The following is a 14,065-nucleotide window of genomic DNA, read 5'->3' as shown; positions in this document are numbered from 1 at the left end:
AGTATAAGGGGCATAGCACAGGGTGGCGAGGTGAGTCAGTGAGCATGGCAGTGGCTATCCTGTGTATCAGTGATCCCTAGCTATCCTAATGGATAGAGAAGACTTCAAGCCAGTTAGCTCAGGATCAGAGAAGCATAAAGGTGGCTTAAAGCCCCTTTGCAACCAATGCTTTCTGGAGCTCCCACTAGGGTTGCCAACTCCTGACTGAAACTATTCCAGGAGATTCCCTCCCCCCACATGACGTAATGTCATTTTCTTAAAATATCTGTGTAGCGAAGTGAGACTCACTGGCATGGCACCTCCTGCTGATCATCTGGGAATTAGCTCTTTTCCAGCATACAGAGCACCCTCTGCAGGCCAGTGCCTCGCCTGCCTCAGGCCCCCCATGTCCCTCCCACACCCCGGTGCCCTTTACCTCAGGGTTCTGCCCCTGCAATACCCCCACACTCTGGGTCTCCCCTCCCAGGGGAACCCTCAACCCTCTAAATCCACCTTGCCTCATTGGCTACTGCCAGTCATCACCTAGCCCCCGCTCACTGGGGCAGACTGCAGTCTGTAAAGGCCACTCATCATTGGCAAGGGGTTAGGACAGAGGTGGGCAAACTACAGCCAGCGGGCCACGTCTGGCCCACGGGACCATCCTGCCCAGCCCAGCCCCATAGCTCTCAGCCGGGGAGGCTAGGCCCCAGCCCCTCCCCCATTGTCCCCCTTCCTTTGCAGCGCTCTGGGCAGTGGGGCTGCGCGCTCATGCAGGTCAGTGCAGCAGCATGTCTGGCTCTGGCCAGGCAGTGCAGCTGCCAGACACGCCGCTCTCAGCGGCATGGTAAGGGGGCCAGGGGCAGAGTGTTGGATAAGAAGCCGTGGATCCTGGGGTCAGTCAGGGCACAAGGAACAGGGGCAGTTGGATAGGCATGGGAGTCCCAGGGGACCTGTCCGGGGGCAGGGGTGTGGATAGGGGTTGGGGCAGTCAGGGAGCAGTTGGATAGCGGGTGGGAGTCCCAGGGGGCCGGTCAGTACAAAGTTGTGATCTCATATTGATATGTCATTCTCTGCTGCTCCCCCTAGATGCACTGACATCAATAGTCAGAGAGCACAATACTTAGGGTGCCCCTCAGCCGGTGCACATCACCATAACTCCTGTGTCTTCAGTTATTCTATAGTGATGTGCACCAACTCAGAGTCTGTCGCTTTGAGTTGAGACTTGCCACGTGTTGCTGACTGGAGAACTTTCACTGAAGAAGTGATCTTGTTCACGGTTACAACCAAGAGCTAACATATCCCGCAAGTGAACTGTCTCAAACCTATTAAGAGATGATAGAATTCTGGTGAAAGCAGTCTTCCTGCTTCCATTCAATATAGTCCGGGTACTAGGGCATGTTTCTGCAAGCTGCTAAGCCTCTTAACTCTCGTCTTCAGGAGATGCTCACTACCCTGCAGAATCTGGCTACTACTGTACATAAATGTTAGGCACTCTTTATATGTATGTAAGTATACAGTTGTGTGTACATGTGCACACTGCAAAAGGTCAAAGCATGGCTCTATGTGCTTAGTTATTCGTTATTCAAAACCAAAGTGGGATGAATGGTGGGAAATGAGCTGCGTGCAACAATCTCTTATACTGGCAGAGAGTTGGACTGAATGATCTAATAAGTCTTTTCCATTTCTGACCTTTGTGACTCTAATTGATTGATCAGGACTGCTGGTAGGTTAGCTGGCTGATGTCATTGGTAATGAACCTGTCACCTTTAGTTCATCATTTTAAATCTAGCTCAGGTTGACAGGGATTGAAAGGACCCAGTTTCATGTTTCCTGCAAACACAGAGCTCAGTACATGGGGATATTGCATTTGCAAGGAAAGCAACATTAGGTCCAGAGTCACTACCATCTGGTGGCTGTTAAATGGTCTGTGTGAAATGAGGTGGTTGCGGTGGAACTTTGGTTCCTAGTAGACAGATGTCCACATAGCATAAGAATTGCCTCCACAATCAGCAATATTTTGTGCAGAGGTTCTATCCATATAGAAATTCCAGCAGAGGAGTCAAGAATTGAATATTTATGGACACTGAAAAATCTGCTGACCCCAGAAGCAGTTGCTCTGCTGAATCATACTTGAGGGAGGGGGTGTATGGAAGCTCACCCCTACCACTAGTGCAGCTGTATCTCCAGCTTCCGATAGGATATTTTACCTTTTTGTGGCTGAAGTTAGAGCTGTCATTTGGGGAGAAAGTAACAACAATGGGTGGCTGTGTAAGGGGAGGAGCTGCACAGCTGGTTGGGAAATAAACTAATTCTTAGCTGATCCTGCTTTGTGAGATCAAAGTGTTGCAGAGGTAAACAATGCAGCCATTTGTTTATACCAGCATCAGGTGTCTCAGTCAGCATTTGCCAGCCTTTTTGCCCCTATTGTCTCTGGTACAGTTTTGATGGAGAGGGTCAGAATGTGTGGCCAGTTTCTCATAGGTGTTCAGGGGCTGGCCACAAATGCATTCTTGTGCTCACCTAAGATCAATGCCCGCACTAGGTTAGCAGCTCTGGTGCTGCTAGAATCCCTGAAAGGAGCAGGGAGAAGACATGTTCCCACCCCTCCCTCTGCAATGGGTAGCAGAGCTGGTCAGTGGAGGAGGGAAGCACACACTCTGCCCCTTTGAGGTTGTAGCAGGAGGTGGTGTTTCCCCTGCAGCCTGGGTGGACAGTAAGCAATACCTTCCAAAGCTCGCACTGGGATCTTGGGGTTTGCACAGCTACCAACAATAGCTTGTGCTTGTAAGGGGAATTATTATTATTATTTTGCCTCAAAATGTATCAGCCCAAATGTTCAAGAACTGGCCAGGTTTCTTGCTTTTCCACATGGGAAGCCGGTGAACCCCTCATTCAGGGAGGCTTGCACTTTACTTGTGAAAACAAAGAACTAATAGCACTGGAGTACTGGCTCCTACAAATCATTATTGTGTGCATCAGTGTGCAAAGGGAAATGCAACTCCCCTTTGCACTCCTCTGCCAGTACACTTCATTCCTGGCTGACCTTCACATGCTTTATCAGAGGCTGCCAAATGCAATATACTATGCAATGAATGTATTGTCCTATTTGTCTGTTTTGGTTGTGCTTAACCCCATTGCTAGACAAACAACTAGGTGGTAAATGCTCAAAAGAAAGTGATTTACTTTTAGAATTAGGCTCAAGTGCACTCTCAGTGTTGGTGCCCATGGATGATCTATCATGTTTAGGTAGCCCTATCTGATAGGAGCTGTTAATCAACTGCTCCAGGTCAGCAAGTTTCATACTCAGACCAATGAGGTTTTTATTTTTATTTGTTTTTTGTATGCTCATGTAGTGCCTCTCATTTCAAAACTGTTTACACAAAATTAGATCTCTTAAGACCCCTGTAAAGGAGATGTTTTACACCCATCTTTCAGGCACAAAGATTACGATTTGCAGTATATCAGTGGCAGAGTGGGGAGGAATAACCAGAAATCCTAGTTTTTCTGCTGTTTGGACTCTTATACAATGCCAGTATTAAATTGGACCTTGTATCTCATTCCTATACTTTTAAGACTGCTCAGTGTTTGAGAGGGGTAGGGTGCTATAAGTGGTAGAGAGAAGACAATATAAATTTTGTCTCTGAGAAAATATCAGCAATAACATTTATGTATATAGGGTGCCTGTGTGTGAGAGAGAAAATAACTCAACTATTAGGAAAGGAGCTAATATTAGGGATGCTTTCTCTGAGGTCTGTGCAGAAAAATTTTTACTCTGTCCTGAAGCAATCAGAATTCATGCAGAAGACAAGATGTATGCAAATCCTAGCAGTGCAGTCCAGACTCCCACATCAAGCAAATGACTCCTGTAATTAAATAGGTTTGTCCACTGGATCCTGAATATCATCCATGAAAAGTCTCTGACCTGTCAGGATGCCTCAATAGGGCATTTAAGTGGGATCCTTCAGAGTCAAACAATGGTACTTTGCCACTGTGCGTCATGGTGAGTGGAAGCATGTATCCGAAACTAACCTAGAATTTCCTGCCAGAGTCGCTTCATCTTGCATCTCTGGAAGTATTTAATTCCTTAGTATAGAGAGGTTACTTTTCATCAAAGAATGCTACCTTGGACTAGTTACTATGGGTGGAAGTCAAAGGTGATGTGGACCTTACTCATCAATAAGTGTTTGTCAGTGGTTTAAAAGTCTAACCTGTTGTAATTTACATGCCAAGAGGTCAGAGGAGCTGTTTAGCAGAAAAAAATCTACACCATTTTAAACCATCTTGGTAGTTGCTAACAGGAGCCTTTTTACTTTAACTTGTTCATTTTTCTGGCTCCTTAACTTGTAATCTAGAAATATAAACTACCTGTAAACCCACTTAACAACACTGCTCCATCTTGTACATTAATGCTGAGTTTAGCTCAGTCTGTTTGGTATGTGGTGCCATTTATCCTAAACAACACATTGGCTTCCATGCAACTTGTTTTTGCCAAGTGCCAGGTCTTAAGAGTCCTTGTAATTCCAGAAACAGAGGTTAACATTGCTGCTAATTCTAACACCATATTTATGCAATCATAAAGATATAACAGAAACAAATGATGGATTGTGGCTTTATATATGCATTTTGGTTATATAAATATTTCTTGCTGCTGTAGAATCTGAATGAGATCCTTTTAATTTAATTTTAATCACTATTAAGGAGCCAGAACAACAAGGATTTTTACTAGGGCTGTCCAAAAGTTTTCAGATAGAAAATTGGGGTTTGGATAAAAGGAAAATATCTGTTTTCATGAAAAATCCTCACTCCCTCCTGCCCTTAGGAGACTGAAAACTCTTCAGCAGTTCAGCTGAAAAACCAAAACATTTTCAGTGAAATGTTAAAACATTCTGCTAAAAATTTCAATAAAATTTGTCAGTTTTCACAGGGTAAAAAAAAAAAATTTTTGACTGGATCTAATTCTTCTCTAAACAGGTACAACCGATTGCTATGATATTCTTGCTTAATTTTCATTTATTTTGTATAAACCCTATCCCAAAATGCTTTTCATATTTCAGTTATACCTATACCTGACCTTATGTCTCTCATTACCGTAGCACCTGAGTGCCTCACAAACAATAATGGATTTTTCATTACAAAGCCCTGGAGGTACAGAAGTACCCTATGTTACAGAGGAGGAATTAAGGTACAGAGATTGGGAGTACATCTACACTACAACATGGCCATGGCTGGCCCGGGTCAGCTGACTCAGTCTCACAGACCTCAGGTTATGGAGGCTAAAAATTGAGGTGTCACTGTTTGGGCTTAAGCTGGAGCCTGGATCTGAAACCCCACAAGGATCTCAGAGCCCAGACTACAGCCTGAGCCTGAACATTGACATTGCAGTTTTTAGCCCTGCAACCCAATCCCTGTGAGCCTGAGTCAATTCGCCTGGGCTTTGAGACTCGGTGCCACAGGTCCTTTACTGCAGTTAGACATAACCTCAGTGATTTGTCCAGAGTCACACAGGAAGTCTACTCTTTAGCAGAGCTAAGAACCAAACTCTGCTCTCCTGAATCACAGTCCAGTGCCTCAACTGCAAGTCCATTCTTTCTCCTGGACCTAAATAATAAACAATAATAGCAGAGGGACAGAGAAATTCATAGGCACAAGAAAGAGAGAAAAGATACATTTTCACATGAGATTTGAAAAGAAGTGAAGAGTTGGAGGGGAAAGATACAAGAAGACAGGTCCAGTGGCACTGGAGAAAGGGACAGAGGAGACCAGTGTTAACAAGCATAGGGAATGGGTAGAAATGATGGCAGAAACAGTCCACACAGTTGGCTAGAGAAAATCCATGCATAGTTGAAAATAAAGGAAGGTTAGTTTTGAGCTGGATTCTGAAATGAACAGGAAAATATATGTAACCCCCATGCCTTTGTTTTGTTTTCACAGATTCCAGAATCTGCTTTGGTCTAGAAAAACCTTTGTGGATAGTGTTAAAGTCTATAACCATAGCTACGTCTATATGCCAGCCTTCTCTATGAAGACAGGGACAGAGCCATCCCTTCGGGTTTACTACACCCTGGAGGACTTTGGTGCCAACCAGACGGTGCTCTTTGCCAATCCCAACTTCCTCCGTGACATTGGCAAGTTTTGGAAGAGCAAAGGAATCCATGCCAAGCGGCTTTCAACAGGTCTCTTCCTTGTCAGTGCAGCCCTAGGTCTGTGCGAAGAAGTAATCATCTATGGCTTCTGGCCTTTTTCAGTGGACCTGCATGGAAGGTTTATCAGCCATCATTACTATGACAATGTGTTGCCTGATTCTGGGTTCCATGCCATGCCAGAAGAGTTTCTACAGCTCTGGTTTCTTCATAAAAATGGTGTATTGAGAATGCAGCTAGAACAATGTGAGGCCCAATCCTCTGTTTAAGGACCATAAGGAAGAGCATGGGGGATTCTCTTCGTTTTAATTTCCATATTCTCCAAAAAGAAAATTAAAAGAGAAGGGGAAAATATTTATGGATTTGCAGAGATCTTAAAGATGCTACTTGTTCCATTGATAACATGAAGGCCAAACAAGAGAAAAGTCCTTACACACAGTGTTATGGAACAGAGAAATAAGTAGCTTTCATGGAATTCACTCTGCATAATTATGAAATTACTCTTGGAAGCAGCACCCCGATCTTGATTGGTTCTCGTTTTAAAAGATCAATTTAAAAGGGGCATTAAGCGTTGGATGGAGGCTGACTGTGCTAAATACTACTGGCTGTTGAAAATCCATTTAATTCCAGATTAGCACAACCCTCTTTCTTTCCTTCCTTTCTTACTACCTTCCTTCAAGCCACCAGCTCTCAGTGACTTCAAGGGATGGAGCTGAGGGTGCTTAGACTCTGGTGAAACAGTGCCCAGTTTTTGTAATAGAGCAATCCCTGTATATTGGGAAAACCCCTACCTAACCACAGTGTTTAGCAGTTGTAGTCCAGAACACTTCAGTTTACAACCATGTTAATATAGCATTGTGGACTAGAGGTGGTTGGAAAATGCTAATAATTTTTAATGAAACGCTGACAAATTCTTTGGGAAATGTCAAAGCTAAAAACAATTCAAGTAGCTTGGTTTTAGCCTATTGTTGTAGAATAGTACGTTTTGTAATAAGGGCTGCTCCTGACCAATTTACTGTACAATCTTTGAGTCTAATTCTGTATTCCTTCTTACTTCAAATGCTCATTGATCTCAATGGGAGTTTGAGGTCCACAAAGGAATGCAGGCTCAGGTTCTTAATTTTCTTGTAGCACAGATGGTACACAGTGAGTACAGGTGTCTTTTAAAATTTGTTAAAACAATGAAAGTCCTTTTTCCTTGAAGCAGTGTTCTGTTTGTGTGATTAGATCCCTTCCTGTTTGTATTGCAATGCTGGCCATAAAGTCTTATTTTTTATTTTTCTCCTCAGATCATCTCTGGTCCAAGATATTATTTGAAAAATAAAACCGCTCTTGGGAGCACTCTTTAAAAACTACGTAGTGAACAAAAAGTAAATGACCCTGTCAGGTGCTTACATAACACAGTCACTCTCCTTGAAATCAGTGAGTTATGTAAGTGTGTACATTTCACTTAGGCTGCTCTAGCCTTTTCATTGCTTCACAGACTGTTTTCATTTTGTTTATTTCTCAGCTGGCCCATGGTCCTGGAACCTTTCTAATGCAGTGTAAATTAGTACTCTTATTTTTAGGACTGTGACAAAAATAAAATATTTGTACATCATCATCTTTGTTGCAATTTAGCCTTTTAAATTCAGATTTGCATCCTTGTTGCTCTCTACTCCATCACTAGTAGCTACAAACTGTCAAAACAGCAAAAAACGAGAACAACAGACATTGGATTGCCACAAGTATTTCCTGTGCTATGCATATTAGTTTCAAATAGGCAATGCTTTTTTTTTTTTTTTTTTGGTATGTCCTATCATGCTTTGATGTTTTTATTTTTAGTGTCAGCTGCCTGCAATATGGAAATAATAATTTTAAAAATCCCTCAAATGTTTATGTAGGACAGAAACAGAGAAATCTTCACACTTCTGATTTTTTTAACTGTACATTTCAGAATAAAATCATTTTAAAGAATAATATTCCAGAACATGAAAGAGGCATCATTTAAGTTTGCATTTCAGTCCTAAAAGAAGGTGGGACATTATTTGGATTACATAGTGTTTTAGAAATTTGTATGCTCAAATTTGACTGGGTTCTGTCATTTGCTTTATTTTTGTCTATATTAAGAAAGTAAAATCAACAATTCTGACAGAATGCTGCATAACCTGGTAATTCTTTCATCATGGACCTATTCATTTTATTTATGCAAGGGTATTCAGCAAGGAAGGATTTCAGAGAATCAAATAATTTTCTTGCGGCAAGTTGTATCAAATTTTACTAAGCTTTTTTTTGGACCAGAATGGATAACTGTTGTTTTATTGTACATGTCAGGACATTGAAGTATTTCTTGAGAAATTGTTGTCTGTAGGAACATAACCAGTTTGGAATTCTGTTCTCCCAGGCTTTGGGGAAATAATCTGATCAGGGTCATGAGAAAAGTGGTATCTTCATTGGAAAGCTTAGTACGGTTGTTCGTACCTTATGGCTTGGAGCCACTGATGGAATCCTCAGCAATTGTCTTGTGCATGGGGGACATCCCATTCTCTCTCTGTTTTATTGAAGTAGCAGACTTACTGAATCTTTTCCTAATGATTTCTATGGGTCCTTCCTGACATTTGAAATCTATCATACTGAATCCCGAGAGATCGCCTATAAAATGCTGAGGGAACCAGAAAGGCCCAAGGTACACTTGGTACACTTAAAATCTTCATTTTGGTACTGGGAATATTAACCAATTCTAGCTGTATTCCCTATTTAAGAATAAGGAATATTGCTGGCTCCAATCATAGCTCCACCCATACATTTCTAAGGGCTTATCTACATGAACACGTAGTTCACGACAAGCTGGCATGCGAATCTATCCCCCCACTAACCCAACACACACTAAGTGTTTGTTTGTGTAGACCCTACTGCAGTGCACTAAAAGCTCCCTCGTGTGCTTTTGATCTACCCTGAAGCATAATTAAAGTTCAGAATTCCAGATACAGACTTCCTATTTTAGGCTGCCTGGGTTTGTTTGTGGTTTTCTCGTGACCAGGCAGAAGGCTGCCATGTTGCGGGAAGAGCTACCTGTCACTGTCTCAGTGGAAGTAAAGTAAACCGTGGTTGCAGCAGCAGCTGTGTAGGAGGAGAGTACAGGTTTATATCAGAAGGGGAAGTCATGCCACAATGAAGAAGTTGATGAAATCCTAGGTCCCCCCTCAACTCCTAGGTCCCCCCAACTCCAACAAGCTAATATCCTGTGTTTACTGTCTCCTTCATGAAGGCAACTTCCTGCTTTAGGTAGATGGTGATGATGGCAAAGAAAGCATTCCACTCTTCTTCCCCTAGATAAATACAGTATGTCTCTGCAGCAAGAGCTCTCTTGAGGTTGGTAAAATCTTGTTAGGCCATTGCACTTGGTATTGGTAAAAGTGAGGACTTCCTTGTCTCACAGTTGGTGAGGTGTGGGAGATCTCACATAGAGTTCCTATTGATTAAGAATAGAGTGTGTGTCTCTAAGGTACTCTCTTTTAAGTTGCTTTAAAGTTTCAGTAGTTTGTGGTTTTGGGAAATAGGGACAACATAACTTCAGAGGCACAGGACAAACTTCTCCTCTTGGTTCTGCAGGGAGGAACTCCATTGCAACCTTCGGCACGTGGCCCATCACGGTAATCTGCTGGCGGGCTGTGAGACATTTTGTTTACTTTGACCAACTGCAGGCATGCCCCCTCCTGCCCCCCCCACAGCTCCCAGTGGCCATGGTTCGCCGTTCCCGGACAACGGGAGCTGTGGGAAGCACTAGTCTGGCACTAAAAACAATCTGCAGAGCTGTCTGAGTCTTGTTTTTTCAGATGATCTGTATAAATTTACAGTACAAGTTATGCAGATCTACTGTTTTCCTATTTAAGGGACTGATCCAGTGCTTACTAACGGCAAAGGGAGTGTTTCCACTGACTGCAATGGGCATTGGATCAGGTCCAAAATATACAAAGTAGAAAACATTTTAAAGTTTCCTAGTAACAATATGAACCTCTTTCTAGCTCACGTTTTCCATCATTTTCTTTGCCATTTCATAAGAGTACCCTTATAATGAATATCCCCAAATTCTGCAGCATCCCTTTTGTAAGCTGTAGTGTTTTGGACCATTACTCTACAGTATTGCAGTATGTATTATAAAGAATATTTGGGATATCTTCATTTTAGCTCATTGCTGCCTTCTGCTTGAGTCTGCAATTAGTCAACAAGGAGTTTGTAACATCACAGTCATGGCTGCAGGAATAGACTGCGATGTCACAGATGCAACACTATAGGCTTGATTCACTCCACTGGATAGGTGACATTTGCACTGCTGCCTTCACCCAGTATTTCTCCACAGGAAGGCAGCTTTAAACTGTTGCTGGGGCTCCGTGAGAGTCCTGTTGGCAAATACTTCCTGGGAGATGTGCTGAATTTGGCATATCCTCAGAGTGCCCTGGCCATGCCACTGTGTCCAGTGCCATTCATTTTTGGGCTATGTTGCCTACCAGTAGGGCCCTTTATGGAACGATGGCTCTGGATACCATGTGATACTGTTCCTTTCCTGCTTCTGTACAGACTTTCCTTCTCTGGATGGCCAGGATTTCCTTGCCACGTCTGGGTTCACTAAGAAGTAAAGGTTTTCTAAAGGAATCCTCCATGTTTTTTCCTGTCCAGTCACCTTCTTGAAGTCAGATTTTTTCCAAACTTTTTATTATGATTTTAAAATAAAAGGAGTCTGGAAAAATATATACATAAATAACTGCCATTTTAAATCATACCTTTTGATAAATGATGTTATCATCCATTTTAAATCTTACCAACTAACCATAGGCTGGATTTTGGTGATAAAGATCCAAATTCTGTGCTGACTTGCACCCTGTAAATATGATTGGAGTGAATGAAGTTGTCCTGGGTGTAAACCAATGGAGAATTTGGCTATAAAGCAGCATGTATTAAGACTTTTCATAGAGGATATTATTTTAAAATAATTTCAAGTGGTTTTGGGGGAATTCCAGATATATTTTTGTATTAGTTTTACATTTATTTCAATTGTTTTCATGTTTTATGCTGGCAAGAATGTTTTGTCACTAGGACTGCTCTTTGGCAGTGGACATCTGGCATTTGTACAGTGAATGCTTTAAAAATGTAATTGAAACAGGATTTTGATAGTTGAAAGTTATGAAATTACTAACAAATTTACTAGCCTGTTTAATAAACATAAACTGGCAAATGTTCCTAAAAGAACCTCAAATATCAAAAGGAAGTTATACCTACTGTCTTCTGTTTATACACGGTATACAACTACTGGAAGACAGAATGCCATTTGCTATCTGATTTCTGCTAATTGTTTTCACTGGTGTATATTGAGCTCTGGTAGGACTATCTCCAAAATGATGAACATTTGAAAATAAAAAGTGTCTAAATGAAGCTGTTGTATAATATCAACCAGCAAACCACATGGGGCACTCTGTGAACATTGAAACAGCATTCCATGTTCTCCCCTCAACAGTGTGAAGACTTTTGGTCTGACTCAAAGGGAGTATGGGGTAATTACAACCTCAGGATGGCACCATACAAGCCCTGCTTCCATTGAGTGCTTCTGGGAATTGGGAGGTGACCTTAGTGGCTGGAGCTAGCTCTGCTTTCACCAGAGCTCTGAAACCAGCATATTATACCAGATCCTAATTTACCACCAGTATTATAAAGTATACAGTGACTGCAAGGTTAATACATATTTTTTTTGTTGTCTTGGCTTTCAAAGATGTTAAGCAACCATAGCTCCTACTGAGATCAATAGGAGAGGTAGTGGCTTATCACTTATGAAAATTAGCCTGTTTGTTGTTCTGAAGTGCTTCTTGAGACTGAGACAAGTAAGGATTTAGTCTCATTTAAATAATTAGGAGTTTTGCCTGTTGGATTGGGGCCTCTGTATGCAAAATGACATACACGGGATATTGGAAAACCTGCATTGTTCCCCCAGGTGCAATCTAAAAATTGAACAATTCAAATGTTGGTCAAAGATAACTTCTCTTCTGTGGTCCTGATCATCCTTCCCTGGCAGTGAATCTCCATTACCATTATATATACTGTTTTGCAGTAGCATAGAAAGATTCTAGTCAGGATCATAGTGGAGTTAAACATATATGATGACATAGTAAGGCAATGGGGCAGAAGCAAATGCTTAAATGCTTTGCTGAATCAAGACCTAAATTAGTCAAAGACTACCAGCTCTCCCTTCCTCCCTGGAGCAGTTAACTTCTCCATCTCCTCAGCAGACATCACAGTGGCACCATAACAGCTAAGAAAGATGCTCAAAAACATTTCAGGAAGGGGCTGATCCAAAGCCAATGTTCTGTTGACTTCAGTGGGCTTGGTCCAGAACCTAAATCTAGAAATAGTGACAGTCATGCTGGAAAAGATTCAGTTTAATTAGAGCTGGAAATTTTGCAAGAAAAAGCTTGCATGTGAGATTTCATGTCCTTCCACTATCAGTCAATCTGGAAATACAGCTAGTAATGCACAGAGAGGGGCATGATTACATCAGAGCCGCAAACTTCTCGTTTCTACTCCCAGTTCTGACGCTGACCTGCCTGTGTGCTGGGGTTTCCCCTCCTGGAACATGGCAATAATATTTTACCTGCCTTAGAGGTGTTTGAAGCATTAATTAGTTGATGTTTGTGAAGTGCTTTGAAAATGAAAATCACTATACAAATGATTGATTTATTATTTCAGCACTTCCATTCTGATCAGAACCAGGGAGTGCAATGGCAAGATTATTTTGAAAATTAAAAAAAAGTTGGTTGAAGTTTTTTTTGGCAGTTTAGATAGTTCCTATTTGATAACAGCCAGTTCACCCTTCCTGGTTAAGAACCACCCTCACTTTTAGGGTACAGTGAGGATACGGCCTTCAGACTGTGTCAGAGGTTTTAACAGACCATATGGGTTTTTCACCCCTCTCAGTAAGTGAATGTTTTTGCTTTTTAATGGGAAAAAAGAAAGTCCAAATAAAACACAGAAGCAAATTATAAGCCTGATTCTCAGATGGCATAAATCATTGTAGCTCCCTTCATTTCAATAGAGCTATGCAGATTTCAACCAGCTGAGCTGTACAGTTATAAAATTGATGGAAATATGTCTACGAACCTTTCAAATTTATATGTTTTTAAACTATTCTAAGATTATGCTATTTAGTTAAAGGTACTTTTCTGTAAACTAGTTGTTTTCCATAAATACAAAGCACAAGTGGCTCCTTTGGATGGGTATATGTTGGTTGCAACTGTGAAGCAGACATGTTATTGCAATTTACAATTCTGCCACATTAAGGTATCACAGTGCAAAAACAAATCATACTTTGAGTGGGACAGGATGTGTTTTCCAATATGAGACCCTATTTCAATATATATGTAAAATAAATGGAGCATACAATATTCTGTGTATTCAAGTATAGTGCATTAGGTGAAAAAAATGTTAAAAATAAAATTTCTATGAACCAAGTAAAAAGACAAAAACCTTCATCATAGCAATGAAGATTTACCAATAAATACCTGTTTCACAGAAACACATACCCTCAAATAAGAGATTCTCTGATGAATTCACATCATACTAATGTCTTCCACTATTGTCAAAAGACTTTGTTAGACTTTAATGAGGCCATTATAGGTTTTTCTAGCACCTGCCTGCTTTTTGGGGTGGGAGAGGGGCGTTTCCCCTTTTCTGGTGACTTTTGCATGGAATAAACTTATTGTTTAGGAAGTTCTTTCTGTAATTTATATCAAAGGTTCAATTCTAATCTCAGATACTACTTGTCTTGAAAATTTAGCTGCTGTTTGTTCTTCCTATGCTCTGTGCCATTTCTCTTCATCACAATACTAATGCATGGTGATAGACACTGGACCTCTGGAATTAGTTTTGATCATTAAGTACCAATGTTCATCAGGAACTAGAAAATAGACTGGCTGTAACAT

The 14,065-nt window shown here is 41.3% G+C and overlaps 1 protein-coding gene across 1 annotated transcript in view; it reads left to right on the top strand.

The window, feature by feature from the left end:
• ST8SIA1 (ST8 alpha-N-acetyl-neuraminide alpha-2,8-sialyltransferase 1) overlaps positions 1-13,088 on the top strand; it is a 172,654-nt gene extending 159,566 nt beyond the window's left edge. Inside the window, 1 exon segment of the mRNA XM_038388127.2 lies at positions 5,911-13,088. Within this exon segment, the coding sequence (XP_038244055.2) occupies positions 5,911-6,388 (478 nt within the window). The 3' untranslated portion in view covers positions 6,389-13,088.
• Positions 13,089-14,065: the final 977 nt, after the last annotated feature.

Source organism: Dermochelys coriacea, chromosome 1, assembly GCF_009764565.3.
Source record: "Dermochelys coriacea isolate rDerCor1 chromosome 1, rDerCor1.pri.v4, whole genome shotgun sequence".
NCBI classification, from domain to species: domain Eukaryota; kingdom Metazoa; phylum Chordata; order Testudines; family Dermochelyidae; genus Dermochelys; species Dermochelys coriacea.
This window is presented reverse-complemented; position numbering and strand designations above follow the sequence as displayed.